The sequence below is a fragment of the Crotalus tigris genome, unplaced genomic scaffold, assembly GCF_016545835.1.
Source record: "Crotalus tigris isolate CLP2741 ecotype Arizona unplaced genomic scaffold, ASM1654583v1 scf7180000023718.2468807, whole genome shotgun sequence".
Classification (NCBI taxonomy): Eukaryota; Metazoa; Chordata; class Lepidosauria; order Squamata; family Viperidae; genus Crotalus; species Crotalus tigris.
The window spans coordinates 1,145,006-1,164,541 of NW_024100137.1; the positions used below are offsets into that span (position 1 = coordinate 1,145,006).

Sequence of the window (19,536 nt, forward strand, 5' to 3'; positions counted from 1 at the left end):
CCCGCACAGCTTCTCAAAACTAATTTCCAACCGGCAACTTCGACTTCCGCTTCGGGGAAGCGCCAGGCCGAGTTTGCGCAGGGAGCCCGCCAGCGCGCGCTGTTGCGCACGAGTCTCCCCCTTGAGAGTCTATAGGCGGGGGAGTTTTCCAAGCGGCGGAAACTTGTCCGAAAGTTCCGAGAAGCCCCCCCCGGCCCCCCCGCGACCTGCCCGTTGCCAGCAGCGGCGTTTTTACGGGTTTCGCGCGGAGTGAAGTTGAGTGAGTGAGGGGGCCATGTCCGGCTCCTCCAACGTCGCCGCTATGAAGAAGGTGGTGCAACAGCTGCGGCTCGAGGCCAGCGTGAGCCGCGTGAAGGTGAGCCCCGGAGTGGGGCGGAGACCAGGCCGCCCGTCCGTCGGAGCGCCTCGGCCGCCATTTGCGCACCTCAGGGGAGAAGGCTGCGTGGGCGCTCAGATGCGGAGCCGCCTCGGAGTCTTTCTCGGGCCTGAGGAAGAGTGCCCCGGGGGCCTGTACAGAATGCTTTTCTTTTAAAGTACTTCTTAGAGTGTGACCCACCCCCTAGGATTCCTGAGGGACCCTCCCCAAAACTCTCTTAGGGGCATGCAAAATCGAAACTTTGTCAATTTATGTTGAAAAAATACAGCATTGAAATCGGACAACAATTTCTGTATAAAGAATATGTCCTTTCCCACAGTTACAGAGCCGCCTCAGAGACTTACTTTCTCGGGCCTGAGGAAGAATGCCCCAGGGCCTGTACAGACTGCTTTTCTTTTAAAGTACTTCTTAAAGTGTGACACCCCCCCCCCGCCAGGATTCCTGAGGGACCTTCCCCAAGACCCTCTTAGGGGTCCGCGAAATCGAAATTATTTATCAATTTATGTTGAAAAAAAATAATACAGTATTGAAATCGGACAAGTTAGGAAAGTAAATGCGCCAGTTCTAATACAGTAAATATCGATAAAAATAACCCCCGCAAGCAAAAGCTCTTTGAGGCTTCTTCATAATTTTGAAAGGTGGGAAAGGATCCCTAGAGGGAAAAAAAATGGAAGAAACACTAGCCTATATAATGCCCTACAATTTAATTGCGTCTCAACAGCCCTAACCATAATGTGCGGGCCCCTCCCTGGCAAACCAGATCTAGCCCGTCTGTTCTTGATTTTATCCGGTGCCCTCCAGATGTATTGAACCAAAGAAACCCCAAATTGTATTTTTCCCCAGGCTGTGGAAGTTGGAAGGAGGGGCACCGTCGAAGTCGGTCCCAGTCGCATTGTCCAGTTTTCCACTTGGATCAAGTTTTTGCTGATTCTGATCCTTTTGCGGTTCGTTCAGGGTTTCCCCGTTTAGGTGAAAGGAAGGGCGCAGTTTGTCATCTTGATCTAGATTCTAGAGCTTTTTTGTTCTTCAGAGGAAAAGAAAAGAATAAACGCCATCTGGCAAACCAAGGTGGGACTCCACCCTTGTTGCAAAATGGGGAGTGTGTTATTGGCTAGGAAAAGCTGGAGAAGGAAGAATTATTCGCTGGGTTTTGGTTTTCAAACCTGAATCAAAACATACTTTGCTTTCTTTGTTAATTAGAAACAATTGATTGTAATAATGCTGCTTGCTACTGTACATTAATCATCTTCAAAACATGAATTGTAACACGTTTGCTTTCTTCATTAATCGGGAAGACTCAATAAAATAATACCGCTTGCTAATGCACATTTCATAAGCATCTGGGCCCCTTCAATTCTTTTACAAGAATTCTGAAGAGCAAAAAATGCATTGTCATATTTGACAGTAGCCAAATATGAATTTTAATATTGAAAGTTAGCTTGTTGAGCAATTACTGAACTTTTAATATACTTTAGCAAACGTCCATATTTTCCTTTGATGTGCCATCAATAACAATATGCTTTGGAACAAATATCAGTCCTTAATTATTACTTTGAGATATTCAGGAAATGACATACAACACCTGCAACTGTAAAAGACTTAATTTAAAAGCTGGTGATTTAAAAAAGGCTGAATCTGGGAGTTATATTAGTTGGCAATAACTTGATAAGATTTTGGGGAATTCCTGTCATTGACAATAAACAGTCTGGCTGTGAAGAATTTTTTGTATGAAGATAGGTATGCATTTGACAATCCCAATATTCTCATGTACTGTTGATGGGATAATTTTGGGCAATATTGTAATTAATCTCATACTGTATAGGTAATTGTTAACTTATGATCATAATTGAACTTGGAATTAGGGTCATAAGTTGTTGCAGTCATAAATTGAGGGATCATATGACTGGATTGGAAATTACAATCATTTTTCCAATAATTGTTAAGCAAACATAGCAGTTGTTAAGTAAATCCATTTTTCCCAATCAGTGTTTTTTGGAAATATGAGAAACTGGCAAAAAACCCATCACAAATTGTGGTCACATGATGACAGGACAGTGCAAATGACTGTAAAGGTGAGCCAGTTGCCAAGTGCCCAAAATGTGATTACATGACCATGGGTGTGTCTGCAGCTGCTGTAACTCCAAAAATTGTAAGTACCTAACTCTGGGTAGGTCAGTTGTAACTTTGGTCATTAAATTACTGGTTGTAAGTTGAAGCACCTGTACAGTCATTGAGGAGGAAAAACCCTGTTTTTGATGTCTGGTCAGTTTAAATATCTGTTATTAATCATATTAATAAAATACAATATTACATTATGTAAATGGGGTTTTCTGTTCATAGGTTTCACAAGCTGCAGCTGATCTGAAGCAGTTTTGCCTTCAAAATGCACATCACGATCCTTTATTAACAGGAGTTTCATCAAGTACAAATCCATTCAGACCACAGAAAGTCTGTTCTTTTCTCTGATTTGGTAAGCCACTGGAATCTTTCACTTGTAAACCTTTAAAATTAACTATGACTTCACTTTCCCTAAAGCAGGGGTGGTGACCTCTGGACTTTTTTTTTTTTTTTTTTTTTTTTGCAACCTTACACAGTGTTGCTTGGTTGTAGTTATAAAAGTAATCAGAAATTCTGTTTCTGGAAATAGAAAATAAACACAAAACAAGAAACTTACCATCTCCTTTAAAACCTAGAGAAGCACAGCCTGATCTATGTATCTCTTAAAAGATATTAAGTGTCGGTCTCTCCAGCCATCCAATGGTTGCCACCCTTATCCTCGGTATAGTGCCTCGGTATCATTGATTTTCTTTTATTGCACTTTTATGCCATCAATTAACGGTTTTCTCGATGGTATTTTGTTACCTCTATTGACCTTTTACTTCTAAATAAGTTTCCTGGCAGACCAAATATATTCTGTGGTTCATTTTTTCTCACAGACGTATCTTTAAAACTCTCAAATTTTCTTTCAGACTTTACATTATTGGGAAACAGATAATAAAAAGTGATGATTACATCTAATCTACTTAGAAACAAATCATATAATTCAGCAATTTTATCAAAAATTGCATATTATAGCTGTTACATTTTTAAGTGGATGGTTTTATATAAATTCTATTTTAACTGAAAGTTTTTCTTTTATACCCTTTCAAAGAACCTTTATAAGTTAACAATTTAATCTTTAGTAATCTCTTGGCTCTCTTGTACTAGTATTTCATTGCTACATTTTTTTCCTAATTTCAATCAGAATTCTTACTGTATTTCCATGTAAGCCTATTACAAAACTGTTATTCTCGTCAATGACTAGAACAGATGTTCTGCTCTGGCTGATATGCAGTAATTTCAGTTATACATCTACTTAGAGAATAGCCTAACATTCCCCATTCCAGTTAAATACATGAATACTAATAGCAAATACCCCTCCCCACATCATGACTGAACAACAAATATATAGAAATATAAATTGAGTATTCACTTATTGCTGAACAGGACAATAATGGAAGTGACACAATCTCAATGTTTGTGGTTTTTTAAATACGCCCTTGTGAATATTTTTATAGATTAGAACTACATATGAGGGCATTCTGTTAATGCCTTTTTATGGAATTTTGTTAACAGAAAATTTAAAAATTATGTTGTCGTTACATAAGACGTAACTACAAAATATGCTCAGCCTGACCTAAGCTAGCATTGGCCTACCCAACAAACTAAGCATTTCTGACTTGCTGAAATTGTCTTGACTGATACGTTGATAATCTTTACCATATGGACTGTCTTCACCCTTCTAATTTGTTCCTTGGTGAAGTAAAAATGAGTATTTCCGTAAAGCATGGAATAACTCATTTTCTCTCCCCATCTCTTTATTCTCAAATATACATGTACACAATAATGGGAAATAATTGCGAGAAAGGGGAGTTGGGAGCCCCATTTTGTGCTGCTTTAGTGTCCTCTCTCTTGGTTTGGAAGCCAATAAAGGGGATGAAGAAGTTTAATCACAAAGTAATGTTCACTTCTGTTAGCTTACATTATAAATGAACATGGCCAGCAACTGATTTCTTTGGCTTATTTTGATTTGTTGTTCTGTATTGCAAACTATCGTTAAAATGTCACGAGTTTAAACATTTGTCAGTAAGTAACATACAACTTAAATATTATGCTTAGTTTTATTCAATGAGTTTATGCATTTTTCTGTCTTACAGATCTAACAACTTTTCCTAGCTGGTTATGTTGAATATGGAAATGAAGCAAGATGGCTTGGAACCTGTATAGAAACTTTGTATTAATGTGCCAACTTTGAGCTTGTAAGATTGCTATTGTTTCAAACCCCCTTAAAATCTACCTCTCTAAACAAGCTGTATGCTAGTTGCTATAACTCTGTATCATGAGGGAATCAATTTTATATTCAAGCAATAGTTGACATGATTTTGAATGTTAGCATAGAGTATTTCAACTTGTCCTAATACTTTGAACTGTGTATCCAAAGCTTCACTATTGTTCTAAATACTGTCAGTTCATTTTGTAAAAATATTCTGCTTTTCCAAAACAAAATAGCATCTTCATCTAAACAAATTAGTAATTTACAATCAGCAGAGTACTTTTTTCTCTTTTGTTATATAGCCATAACTAATTTGGAGTGAACTGTATTTGTCTCTAGAAGCATCCTAAATTGTGAATATCCTTCTACAAGACTCAAAAAAACAAAATAAATGCCTTGTTATACACTATTTACCAATCTAATACGATTTTATTTCTTTTCTGTTTTAAAAAACTTTTAAAGCTAGAGTGGCATAAATTAGTCAAAAAGGAAGTCAAGATTGAAACTGATTACTAAATACATAACATAGAACAAGAATATAATGTAGATTTTAAAATAGTTTTGGAACAAACGCTGCATAATCTTAAATAACTGGTTGCATAGAGTTATGGTCCATAATTTATCATACCTGACAGGTCATAGCAAGATCTAAGTTAACCAAGATGTCTGTCTTAGTTTATATTAAGTGCAGAGGTAATGCTCAGTTGGTTATAACATTCATTTGAAACAATCATTCCGTGTAGAACATTGATTTAATTTTCTGACCTATCTGCAGAGTGATTTTTAAGGTATATAGTTCAGTTTCATATCTAAAACCCTCCTTTCCTTTGAACATCTGGGGGACAATGAAAAATGGGGAATACATAGTTTATCATTGTGTTCAAACTGGGAACTGCTTTGTAGTACCTATATGTATGCAAACAAATATTAAAATGCATTTAAGATTGATCTGTAGATTAAAATTACAGATGAACTGAGTAATATCGATCAGATTATATTCAAGAGGTTTTGGTTTTTTCTCACTCCTTAAGGAAGCCCTGTGATTATAGATAACAGAACTTTCATTATTTCAAGTTTCATTAAGATGGACAGAGAAAATGGGTTATTACCTAATTTCTTCCCCCTTTTAAAAAATAAGATTCATTTCCCCATGTATTTCTTGTACAAGCATTTGGCTGAATTTTAAAATCCTCGTTTAATTTTAAAACAACTTTAATTTAGCTTACTGAAGGTCAAAATAAACAAGGTTTGTATAGCTATTTTCTACATCTGGAGTTATATTGTTTTTCTGCATTAATGAGCTACGCTTGGAACACTCACCAATACATGGTAATAGTATTTGACATGTAAAATGTTTATTTTATTTTTTTTATTATTAAATTTTTGAAATTTTACAAAAACAAAACAACCCATCCCCAAACCTCCCCAACCCTCCCATTCCCTCGCCCGACCTTCCCAGAGCTGAACATAGGCTTAATTGTAATTTCTTCAAAAAATCTTAAAACAAAAAAATATAAACCATGAATAAATCTTAAGTACTAAATACATTAATTAAACAAACTATAAGATAATTAACAATAATATATATATAAAAAAACATAAATACCAAAAGAATAATACTTGAAAGAAAAAAGAATAAAGAAAAGGAAAAAAGAAAAAGATAAAAGAAAGTATAATAAAAATAAAAGATAAAAATAAAAAAGAATAAAATCTATAAGATGTTTTAAATTTTAAATATAAGTTATTGAAAAACTAAATAATATTTTTTAATATCCAACTTATATTGTATAAAATCTATCCATTTTTTCCATACCGCAAAATACTTCTGCGATTGATCCTTCAAGAAAGCTGAAATCTTTGCCATTTCCGCCAAATAAGAAACTTTAAAAAATCACTCTTGCAAGGTAGGCAAAGATTCCTTCGTAAAATGTTTATTTTTGACAATATAACCAACATAAAACCTTATTTTAGCATCCAAAACTAGATATATTTTAATTCGGAATAAGCTGAGAAAGAGTTAAGTTACAAAACATTTCTGAGAAGGGTCTGTGACTTTTTAACATAAGAAGATAGTGGCCGATGCAGTCTCTCCCCCAACATGAAATCTTCTATTATTTATAAAAAGTAACTTGAGTTTTCAGCCCTGAAGAGAACAAAGTCATGGCCATGTCAAAAGGCGGGGAGAGGGTGCTCCATGTATAACCTGAATATCTTCAAGAGTCTTCCAGAAGCTTTTGTTGACATGAAAAATACCAAAATGTCATTTCTGTGTTCATTCTTATAAATGAAATTTTCTTCGGCTTGTATCCATTTCACGGCGCTAAAAAACAGCAACATTCATTATAGTTTGCTCAAAAATACAAATATTTATAAATTCCTGTACTACAATCCAGATTCTGGAGTAATAAATTAATACAAAATTACAAGATTTTGAAGGCATGCCTAGAATGAAAGTAATTATAATATCACAACAAACTTGTCAGCCTAGGTTTAGTCTGGACCTTTAGACTTCTTAATTGCCAAACAAGAATGTCCGTTAAAGATTTATTGGTATCATCTTAAGCACAAAGACAGCCATTAAACTTTTGTACACCCCTTTATCTGGGGACATCCTCCTGCTTTCTAACAACCTTCAAGCCTAGAACTCAAGTAGAAATCTTTTTAGTATGTAATGTAAATGCAAAAGCTTCATTTATCTCCCTCCTCTGCACCAGCTTATGCATATTTACACAGAATTCCCATTTATTTGATCTGCTTTCAATAACCTGTTTTTGAAACCTTATTGTTTCTCCAAATAATTTTAAATAAGTAACCTTAAAATGCATTGATGTGAGGATACAATACTGCCTTGAAAACGGTATAGTTATAAATAAGTAAGGCTCTCTGATTGTTTTAAAGACCATCTAAAAATTTATAGCACTCCGACTGTTCCTTTTCAATTATATTTTGAATATTTTTCTTTTGATAAATGATTCCCATTTGGTACCACAAAAGTACTTTTGAAGGCTAATATCTCTAATATGGGTTGGGCATGTGCCAAAAATAACTTATACTGATAATGAAAACTATTCTTACTATTCTCTAGGATGCAATTATTGTAATCTAAGCTTATTATTTTTATGAGTGACTTTTTATTAATTATAAAAATTATGTGTCAAGTATTTAAAAAATATCTCAATTATAATCATAGGTAGCGAGAACATGAAAATAATCCTACTGGCTCTGACTAAAGGCCAGCTAGTCAATATTCCATTTCACTGAGTGACCCATCAAATACAATTATAGGTAGTCCTTGCCTTACAGCCATTTATTTAGTGACTGAAGTTTTGATGGCACTGCAAAAAGTGACTTAGGATTGGTTCTCACATTAACCACCACTGCAATATTCCACTTAGTGACCAACATATGTTTATGACAATTGCAGTGTACTGGTCAAGTGATTGTTATTAAATGTTTTGAGGCAGTATTCCTAACCAGATTCCAACAAGCAGAGTCAATGGAGGAAGCTGGATTCACTTGACTGTATGTTTCACTTACAACTGTAATGATTCATTTAATCACCATAGCAAAAACTGTAAAATTGGACGCAACTCATTTAATGACCACCTTGCTTAGCAATAAAAGTTCTGATCCCAATTGTGTTCATAAGTCCAGGACTACCTTGTAATGGAATGTTTAGATGACCTTGGGGAATGAGGGGAAGAGATGCCTAGGAAACAACCAGACAAGAGACATAGGAGCTCTCAGTGGCTTAATGGCTAGAGAATGAAATTTAAGGAGGACCTGTATTTTCAGATCTGAAAGATTCTGTTAACGTAGCCTTACAATAAAAGAGAATCATTCATCTAGTTGTGTTGCTTGTGTGGTTTACTTGAGAGGGCTGATTATATCTGTATGTAACTTGTAAATAGGAAATCAAAGTAGCTGTCTCACTCACATATACCTAGTGTATATAGATAGGCTGCCCTCATATCTGCAAGCAGCATCCACTATTGATAGATCACACATACAACACTTTGTAAGAAATTCTTTAACTGCAAAATTCAGCCAAATACCAGCAGCATATAAGACTCTGCAATGCTTTATTGAGGGACAATACCTTGTGAATCCATTCATATTCTCCAAACTTGGAGTCAAAAGTTCCTTTTTGAAGAGACCTTAATTTTAAGGTAAAACGTGGGCCTAGTTCTTGAATGGCCACTTTTTTCTCATCTTTGAAGATGTATCTATTAAAGGCAATACACAACATTAACAAAGTGGTCATACAGACATCACTTGTAGCATCAATGTTTAAATACTTACCTATGAAATCTGAAAAAGATATAATCACGCTGATTGTGAAATGTAGCTACTTGTCTGCCAACAAACTGAGGATCATGAGGAAAGAGAGAAGCCAACATGCGACCAATGGAATGGCCCAACCGTGTTGTAAAATTATTCAGGATTATTTCAGGCTGATGTTCTGTAGGATTTTTTCCTTTTCGCTAAAAGTTGATGAAAACATTGTATTAAATGTTAACATTAACAAGCAGAGAAATTTGGCTACTGAAATAAACTTACCTTTATTTCTTTACGTAGACGAACACTGCTCACCCTAAAGTGAGCAGTTGGGCCTTCAGGCAAATGACTTAATACAAGCCCATCTATTTCAAATGTGTTAAGATACAATTAAACATATGATTTATAACTAATGCAATTTATGGAAAAAAAAATTTCCTCAGAAAATCCATACTCTAAAACAATAAATTTGGGGACTTTGTACTTCATGTCCAGTTTCAGTTTTAATAAACATGCCATACAGAAACAAGTACTAAATTCTTTCTCTTCTAATCCAATAGTAAATTTGCTGCTCTATAGAGATGTTTATACAAAAAGTACCACATAGTTTTCATGAAGGATACTTGGTATTTTACGATCTTCATTAATAACAATCAGATCTGTAAAATCCCTTGAAATACACTGTGGAATAATTTTTTTTAAAGCCAGTCCTCTTCGATAGTAAACATGTGAATTTGGAATACACGTGGATAACTGTTCACAGAATCTTACAGTTCTCTGCCAAAACAAAAAAAAAGGTTCAATATACTGTTGTGTGTGCATACACACACACACACACACACACACACACACACACATATATACACATCACCACCATACATCCACGCAAAAAGCAAACCCAAAGCCACACCGATGATGAGGCACGACCACAAACCAGAAGCCAGACCACAGCTGCATCATTAGCCACTTTAAACCCCTCCAATCCATACATGAAGCAAACTGACACCCATCATGAAGATGAGGCACGACCATGAACGTGAAGCCAAAAAATAGCAAGGCAGCCCAGCATCTTAAACCCCCCTGCAACTCAGACTAACCTGAGCACAACAAAGCCCCCACCCAAACAGAACACTCCCCCAGCCAATCAGAGCACAGCCAACCCCCCCCAGCCAATCAGAGCACAGCCAACCCCTCAGCCAATCAAAGCACAGCCAAGCCCCTAACCAATCAGAACACACCTCCACCCAATCAGAACACAGCCAAGCTCCCATCCAATCAGTTCATACCCCCACTGGCAGTTAAAAGGAAGAAACAGCTAAGACCACACATTGCTCCTTGAAGCACGAAGCTGAAAACACCAGCCTGAAGATGACGAATGGGACTTCGTCGAAACGTTGCCAAGACACTTCCAATTTTACGCGGGAGAAAACCCGAATAACCAAATTTAGGTCACACTTTAGATAGTCTCTTTATATAAGGAAAGGAGACAACTATTGGATTATGTTAATGACCCAGAACTTGCAGAAAAGAAACACTGTGCTATCTACAGTTCATGAAAAAATTATTTGAACAGAATAGAGCTGGAAGGGACTTTGGAGGTCTTCTAGTCCAGCCTCCTGCTCAAGGAGGAGAACCTATACCATTTCAGATAAGTGACTGTCTAGTCCTTAAAAACCTCCAGTGATGGAGCACCTTCCATCCCACTGATGAACTTAAGCGTTCTTATTATTTTTTATTTTTTTATTTAAACTTAAAACTTTTAAGTTTACCAATGACTATTTCTATCAATCAATTTTGGCTATAATACAGCATCCATACAACGAAAGGCAACAGTGATTGCTATAAAATTATTAAATGTTTACTGTTCATTGTATCTCACACACACAAACTAGTTTACAAAACAATATAATACATTGAACAGTCCACATTATTAAGTACACATATTCCTCAATCAAAGCAAAATATTACCAATTTTAAAAAGTTAATTTACCCCACGAGGTCTGTCAGATGTGGTGATAAGAATTTTTGGAACAGTTTGCCTATTGAAGTAAGGAGCAAATTCATCTGTAGCTTCATCTAAAGTAACCTGGGAATATATAATGACATTTGTATGACATTGCAGTGATATAGTCAATTTACAGCAGAGGTGTCAAACTGCCGGCCCATGGGCCGGACACGTCACCACGAAACTGAGCCCACCCCATTGCCGGCAATGGGGAAAAAGCTCCGATACATTGCGCAACATCACACAACATTGCGAGTTTGACATGTCTGATTTACAAGAATCAGAACCTTCCATCTAAAAATAAAAATCAATAGCTCTGTTGTCATTTATATTGTACCTGTTACAATAAAAAAAAAATACGCACAACCCTGAGACACAATCTTGCATCAAGCCCTTAGATACAGAATTATAAAAATAGTACCGTAGGCTTTAGGCTTATTATATTTTAAAAACTGGAATTTAAGTTTCTTTGTCTAGGCCAGCATCATCTGTCAGCAAGTTCCTACATCAACTTCCACATTAACTAATTATAATTACATATGCTAATTTTAAATATGGCTCATTTGCAAGAAACTTTTCAGACAGAAAAAAATGTCAGACAAAATTGTTTTAAAAGGAAGAGTCTGAAGAATGTTGAAGAAATGGATGCATGAACTTCAAATAACCATCCTGCCAACTGTTACAATATATTACAGAAAGGTAAAAATGTCTAATTATTTATCTGGCATTTGTTTCCTTTAAAATGCTTACAGAAAACTACCTCTTCGTCATTTGGATCAACTGTGGTTTCATCATATACACGCTGGTTTTCAATGGTTTTTGGTTCTGGTTTTGGTGGTGCCTAAAAAATAGAAGTTCAAATCTGAAATTGATAGAAGACCTCATACTGAACAACTGTTTCATTTAAAGAATATTGATGCAGTTTAGTAATAGCATCAAAAATGCTAGAAAAATGTAGGCAATTTGAGCTGTTATAAGCTGAAAGCTGATCTATGAATTACAGAACAATAAATGGAAGACAACAGATTACCCAACTAATAGCCAAAGTTTCAGAGGGTAAAGCAGTACAAACACTAAATTCTTGAGAAGGGCAAAATTCTTGCTAGGGATCATTAAAAAAAGGAATTGAAAATAAAAGTATCACTATTATTGCCTTTGAAGAAATCAATATTGCAATCATAGTTAATATTACAATTCTAATCATGACATCACAAAGAATACTGTAAACCAGAAAATGCTGCAAAAAATTGCAACAAGATTTTGGTCTATAAAAAAAGAAACACTTGAGCAACATTCATGTTTTAAAGAAAGTGGATTAGAAAAAATGTTTTTCTCTTTTAAACTGATAGACAGAACTGGGTTCAAAAGAAAGTCATTCTGAACATAGCAGAACTTAAATCAGAATTTATTATTATAGCATAGAATTTATTATTATGGCATAAAGAGGTGAAGATGGAAGAGAAGGCTATCACTGATTACCAATCATGATAGCTATACATTACAGCTAGTAATACAGGTAGTCCTCAACTTACAACAATTAGTTTAGTGACTGTTCAAAGTCACAATGATATTGAAAAATGTGACTTATGACCGTTTTTCAGTTACAACCTATGCAGCATCCCCATGATCATGTGATCAAAATTTAAATGCTTTCAAACTGCTTTATATTTATGACAATTGCTGTGTCCCAAGGTCATGTAATCACCTGTTGCAACCTTCTGACAAGCAATATAAATGGGGAAGCCAGATTCACTTAACAATTGGGTTACTAACTTATCAACTACAGTTATTCACTTAACAACTGTAGCAAGAAAGGTTATAAAATGGGGCAAAATTCATTTAACAAATGTCTCGCTTAACAACAGAAATTTGGGGCTTAGTTGTGGTTAAGTCGAGGATTACCTGTAGATCAGGGGTGTCAAACTGCCGGGCTGCGGGCCGGATGCATCATAGCAAAACCGCACCCACCCCATTGCCGGCAATGGCAAAAAGGTCGCGATATGTCGCGATACGTCATGTGACGTTGCAAGTTTGACACCCCTGCTGTAGATGACCAATTCACAGAAAACATGAAGTTGTGTTCTGCTTGTGGGCTCACCTATCTGATTGGCCACTAACAGTGCTAGAGCAAGCTATAATTGACCTGATTAAGTATCTCTGTCATTAATTCCTCCTTTTTACCTTATCTCCAAGGGCTTCCCGTTCCTTCTTCTTCCTTTTCTTAAGGGCTAATTTTTCCTGTAGGAGTAAGGAAGACGAACAAAAGAAATGCGATGGGTTAAAAAAAAAAATAGGCTTATGTCACCATACAGAAGAGAACCCACATGCATTGCTTTAACAATTTCCAAGTCTGGGTGCTAAACCTGGGTTCTACCGTTTGTTCTCATGCTTCTAAGGATAACGATTTGCTTATCAGTCACTGAGACCCCACCGAGCAACTTAAGACTCGAGGGCTCCATTCCTTATTTTATTGACATCTGTCCTAATTAACTTCACAACTACCAACAACACTCCAACAACTACTTAACGGGCTTAAACGCGACAGCGACTCAAAGCTCGGCGACCCTTTCCTTCGCACCTTCTTCTGTTGCTGCTTCCAGCGCAGGAACATGAAGTGGCGCCGCTGCTTGTTCTTTATTTCGGAGACGCTAAAAGTCGGCGGGAACGCGGCCTGGCTGGGTTCCGCGGCGTTTCCATGAGCCTTCTCGCCATAAGCAACCTCACTCGTTTCGTCAGCATCAGGTCGCCCCTGAGTACGTTTTCCCTCCTCAGAGCCGCCAGCCATGCCGTCTTTTCAATAGATGACCTTTTACCTCTTCGTTCTCTTCCGGGTTATCCAGCGTCCCATCGTTTGCCTACTGCGCCTGTGCAAACTTTCCTGTAGTCCGGATCGAACCTACCCGTGGGTGGAAAACGGTGCTCAGTTTATTTAAGCCTAGGGTAACGCATCTCGATATGGACTTGTAGGTTCCTTCTTTTTAAATTACAGCAACCATTTTCTACACAGTCTTTCAGGCAACTGGCCAAAACGAAACGAAACAAACAGCCAGAGGCTCGAGATATGCACGCACATTCTCAAAGTGTTCTCATATTGGAAGGATTGGAAGATAATTTGTGCAATGTGCGAAATGACGAAGTGAAGAAACTGGATGTTAAAAGGGAGTTTGGGTTCCTCTGCAGCTACGAATTTCTATTGTGTGGGAAATGATCCTTGACGTTGGAAGTTATACTTTTCGCTGCTTTAGGCATGATTTAAAGATAATCGATTAACTGTGTACCGTTTCGGTCATCGTTGACTCTTAGTGACCATGTAGAGTTTGACCTTGCTGCTGGTCATCCTCTTTCCTCCATCTTCCCAGTATTAGAGCTTTCTATAGAAAGCTGGGTTTTCAGATAATGTGTCTAAAATAGAATAATTTGAGCCTGATCAAGCCTGACTTGAGTGAAAAGAGAACTAAGGAGGCTTGTTTAATAATCCATTTGTTAAGTTTTCTTTGCTGTCCAAAGTATTCTCAGGAGTCTTCTCCAACCCCAAAGTTCAAAGGCATCAAAACGGATGCTACAGTATTTAAATTCAGAATGAAATAAGACATTGGTCAAAAAATGTTTAATGTTCTTTTTTCAAAATCTTGCTAATACAGTAAGCCACCAGCTAGGTTATCAGAGTAAAGTTTCTCTTAATGGAATGTCTCCTCAGTGGTAATCGAGTTGTCTCATTTTCAGAGTAGGAGGATATCACAGATTTGGAAGTTTTATCACTTGAAAACCAGTATATTATGCCAGTATAGATGACTAGATGTTTTTTAAGCAGCAAATATTTGAATTGCACTCAGTAAACTCAGCCATGAGAAAATACTCCCACAGCCAAGAATTATCTAATACCTTGTCTCTCAGTCAGCATTTTCTTACCAGAAGAACAGCCTGTCTGCATAACTGGGAAATGAATTCAATCCTGGCATCCTATCAGCTGATTGACTTGTAAGATAAAGGCTCTTAAATCTTCTCGGGAACTTAAGCAGAGCAGCAAATTAAAGGCAATAAAAGAAACATAATATTGTTTTGCAAAATTAGGCATGCTTTTGAAACATGCTTTATCTGAACAGAAGCTCAGCCCCAAAACCATAAATGCTAATTTTCAAACCAGAAATATGTCAGATAGGAATGGAAGGTCATTTGAGAGCATCCACAGAATGACTTACTCATCTGAGCTGAAATCTATAACCAGTACCTTTAAACTTTTGGCTAATGCGATTCTAAACATTTTTTTAAATCCCAGGTCATATTTTTCCATTATTTTGTGCTGGTTTCTTTTTTTCTTTAATGTTTAAGGGAGCCAAAATAAAGGAGAGATCCTTATACACTTATAGTACTCTTATATGAAAGGATCCTGAGAAATATACTTCAGTAAGAGAATGGATAAAGATTGCTAAAAAAAGTTCTTAGTGTTCCTGTCAAGCTACAGTTTCTTCTCAATCTTTGGGATATACCAGTTGGACTCTAAAAAGTGAAACACAAACATTATTTGGAGGTTTGTTACTTTTCATAAATTTTTATGAAAATTATAAAATACAAATGAAAACAAAGATGATAGGAAAATGAGAAAAGAAAGTTGTAGGTACAGAGTTTGTTATTTTCAATAGATCAAAAATGACCAAATATTTATTTTGGTCTTGAAATAAATACTCTGATATTCTCTCAATCTGTTTTAGCTACAAACCCCAACCAGATTGTTCTTTATATTAGCAACAGAACAAAGTGCTATTATCTTGGAGGGCAGCAAACTAGCTTTAAGGTTGCAGTATTTTAAGATAACAAGAGTGATCTTGTATTGTTGGCAGCATAAATTAGGAGGGATATCATTTTGATACAGTAGTCAGCCTGTGTGTACTTGGACATTCCTGGCCCTACTTTTAGAATTGAGAGAGAGGAAGCTAACATGCTGTAAGCGGAAAAAACTTTACTACAGAAGATTTTTCTAATTTTTCTGTTTTTATGCAGGCTTGACCAGACTATCAAAACATTACAGAAGGCACAGTGGCATTTCATTGTTAACAAAACAACTTACTTACATGACAAGGAAGTGACTTGAAGGAATCTTTATCTTTAAAACAACAAAACAAAACAAAGCCCTTTATTTACCTGCATGTTAGTACTAGTTTTTCCTATATTGTTATCACCAAGATTAAATATATCAGATGTCACAAAAACGTCTGGAATTTGCAATTCAGGAAAAGCCAGAAGTATTAATATATTTAATGGTTGCAAATTGGTCTGTCGTCAGTCCTGAGGTAGAAAAGTGTGGAATTGCTAACAATTATGCTAATTACAACTCCAAAATCAGGATGACTTGAAAAGTGCATTATGTGAAATTGTCAGTGTCTCTTTTTTCACATATGGTTGGTTGTTCTGATTATGCCTAATTCTTCAGAGACAAAAGTAACATTCAGTGAAGCTTCTGAAAACAATTTATCATCATTAAGTGCTGACTAAAAATTGTGTACCACCACTCCCAAATTTGTCACCTGCTTTACAGGCAATGTAATGATTTGGAGAGATATTCCTCCCTAGTTTGTGGTTATTTATCCTATTGTAATGGTGGAGGGAGATTGGATGGATGGATAGATGGATGGGAGAGAGAGAATTTAGAAAGTCAGCATACGGAAAGAGTAGAGCCCTTTGTTCTATTTGAAATCTCTTCTAGAACCACCCTCCATTCTAGCTAGTTGAAAACAGCTCCCTACTGGTAGCCAAACAATTCTCAATCAAAGACATAAACAGACTCTAATTTCTCTACAAAACAGAGCAAGAAAGAACATGTAATTCAAAACTTCCTCATCTCCAGATTTAAGGAAATGTCTGAGATGCTTAACATTAGCATTCCTGAGATAGCATGCTTTAATAATTGACAGCCAATACAAATTTTAAAAATAATTCTATACCACCTGATTAAATACCTCACGGACAGATCAGCTGTTTCTGCCTAGCCCATGTGGTTGGTGAAATCTTTGTTGTATTGGGATGGTTAGGAACTGGGATAAGGGAAAGAGAAGGGAAAAGCAAAGGTATGGTTCCAAGGGGGACCTGATGCCAATGAATGGTACATATGCTGATAAAGAAAAGCCACTGGGGAATGAAAAGCGAAAACTATAACCATATCTCTAAATAGTGGCAATACCCAAAGACCTATTTGCCCAAGAGATTGCCAAACAGCATTTTATACAGTTGTTTAAGCCAGAAAAACTAATTTTAATCTGGATCATGTGATCCAGGAGGAAGACTTGGGTTGCTCTGGTCAATTTGTTGTAGTGGTTAAAAGATCCTGGTCCAGAAGCAGGGGCCTGTGAGTTCAAGTCCCCTTTTAGATGCAAAACCAGCTGGGTGACTTTGCTCCAGTCATTTTCTCTCAGCCTTGGGAAGAAGGCAAGAGCAAACCACTCCTGCAAATTTTGCCAAGAAAAACATAGTTGCCAGAATTCAGGGTTGACTCAGTGGGCCATGGCTACTAATGAGATTACTCTACATCAGAGGTCCCCAACATTTTGGGCACCAGGGACCGGTTCCATGGAGAGAGTTTTTTTCACAGATTGGAGGGGGTGTGGTTTTGCGTGCTGCCTGCATCCTACAGATGGGGTTTCGCTTGTTTGCACGGACCGGTTTCTGGCATGCCATGGACTAGTGCCGGTCCATGGACCAGGGATTGAGGACCCCTGCTCTACCCAGAATTGAAAAGATTCAAGATTACCCACTATGGAGGAATGGCTGGTAAAGTTGACATACAGTATTTTTCTGAAATGGACAATTTTAACTTTTTTGATTACAGAAAAGATATCATTTACTGTACATTTATTGCTGACTGGAAGTCTCTTTGGGACTTTTGACAAAAAATGAAATAATGAACTTCTGACTTGTGGTTTTGATGATTAGATAGGATAGATTATAGAAACTTCTGCAAAGAATATCAAGCCATTTCTTTACACTTTTTTCCTTTCTATTTTTCTTTTAACTTTTTTTCTTTTCTTTCACCCTTAACATTTACTTTGATTTCTTTCTTTTTTCTTCCTTAGTTTCAGTTAGTTTGACTTACCTCTTGTCTTCTTGTCTAAAAATTTTAATAATAATTACCGGTGATCCTTGACTTACAACAGTTTGTTTAATGACCGTTCAAAGTTACCACAGCACTGAAAACACATTAACGGCTGTTGTAGCATCCCCGTGGTCATGTGATCAGAATTCAGACGCTTGGCAATTGACTCATGACAATTACGGTGTCCTGGGGTCACGTGATCCCTTTTTGCGACCTGACAAGCAAAATCAATGGGGAAGTCAGACTCACTTAGCAAGAGTTTGATTAATTTAACAACTGCAGTGACTCACTTAACAACTGTGGCAAGAAAGGTCATAAAATGGGGCAAACTCACTTAACAAATGTTTCATTTAACAACAGAATTTTTGGGCTCGATTGTGATTGTAAGTTGAGAACTACCTGTACACTGTACATAAAAATGGACAATAGCTACAACAAAGTGTAGTGGCGCTGATTTTCCCTGAAAATGTGGAGAAAGCTTATGTCTGTATACAAAGGATATTTTTCTTGTTTAGGAAAAGCTTTAGAATTGGAAAGCTTCTGTTCCTTTCCAAGCCATCCATGCGGTTAAGAAGGGGCAGCCTCCCTTCTTAGTCCTGGAAAGAAACACAACCTCTTGGGGCTCAAAAGAACAGGAATTCTTCATTTTGCTGTACTGCATATGGGAGACGGTGAGTGGCTGCATGGGTGTGCCTTTAATGCTGTAACACCATAGTACAACAATATTTGTTTGTACAGTTCTTAAATATGCCCTTGTTGACATATTGGTAGTGCACCTCTGGGAAATCTGACTTGATTGGCGTGGTTTATGTAAGGTGCCTCCTATTGTATATGGTCCATCAGTAGTATCCTGCAACTGAAATACATCAGTTGCAATATAAATATTTGGAGCATTATTTTCTGCTACAGCAATATTGTATTGTAAGTTTGGGGAAAGGGTAAGAATTGCACAGTAAGTATTGTTTTTTAGACAATCCCTTTAGAGATAGCTAGGCAAGGGTTAATCCTCCCATATCCAGGGTGGGACCCTGACTTCAGGTTGAAGCTTGAGACAGATGGCAGAAAGCATCTCCCATGTGGTATTGGAAACCTAGTTTTTGCTATCACCCACCATGTCATCTTATTGGATATGGCTGTGGTCTCCCATTTAATACAGGCACTGCTGCAAACTGCAGTGCTACATGGGGAAGTGTCCTTCAAAGAGAAACATGCAGCACAGCCCTGGAGAACATGCTTGCGTGCTTGCTGGGGGAGAACTTCCATCCCTAGACAGAAGAGAAGGGCCATACAGAGTTCACCAGCTTGCGTTTATTGTCCTTCGTGTGTGGCTAATGGCAATGATTTTGAGCAGGTTGATCTGAAGTGAGTGAATCTTCATGCAAAAAGAAGACCTTGTTCAAAATCAGTAAGATGAAGAGAGAAGAGCATCTGGAACAGAATTGCTTTGGTCAAGTGGATCTTTCAGGAGATTCCTGGAGAGG

The 19,536-nt window shown here is 37.0% G+C and overlaps 2 protein-coding genes and 1 long non-coding RNA gene across 3 annotated transcripts; 2 read left to right on the forward strand and 1 right to left on the reverse strand.

The window, feature by feature from the left end:
- The first annotated feature begins 121 nt into the window (after positions 1 to 121).
- On the forward strand, positions 122 to 5,097 carry GNG5 (G protein subunit gamma 5). Its single transcript, XM_039321004.1, has 3 exons — positions 122 to 355; positions 2,717 to 2,846; positions 4,573 to 5,097. Exons 1-2 carry the CDS (start codon positions 275 to 277, stop codon positions 2,840 to 2,842), a joined length of 207 nt encoding a protein of 68 aa, XP_039176938.1. The 5' UTR covers positions 122 to 274; the 3' UTR covers positions 2,843 to 2,846; positions 4,573 to 5,097.
- A 1,501-nt stretch (positions 5,098 to 6,598) lies between these two features.
- Positions 6,599 to 13,797, reverse strand: RPF1 (ribosome production factor 1 homolog). The gene is made up of 9 exons (XM_039321017.1): positions 13,550 to 13,797; positions 13,153 to 13,209; positions 11,732 to 11,812; positions 10,957 to 11,052; positions 9,590 to 9,743; positions 9,249 to 9,331; positions 8,991 to 9,172; positions 8,788 to 8,914; positions 6,599 to 7,008 (listed from the first exon to the last, which is right to left on the reverse strand). Exons 1-9 carry the CDS (start codon positions 13,754 to 13,756, stop codon positions 6,967 to 6,969), a joined length of 1,029 nt encoding a protein of 342 aa, XP_039176951.1. The 5' UTR covers positions 13,757 to 13,797; the 3' UTR covers positions 6,599 to 6,966.
- Positions 13,798 to 13,834: 37 nt separating this feature from the next.
- LOC120297878 lies at positions 13,835 to 17,875 on the forward strand. The gene is made up of 2 exons (XR_005553913.1): positions 13,835 to 15,499; positions 15,970 to 17,875. It is a non-coding gene; the product is annotated as an uncharacterized LOC120297878 (long non-coding RNA).
- The last annotated feature ends 1,661 nt before the right edge of the window (positions 17,876 to 19,536 follow it).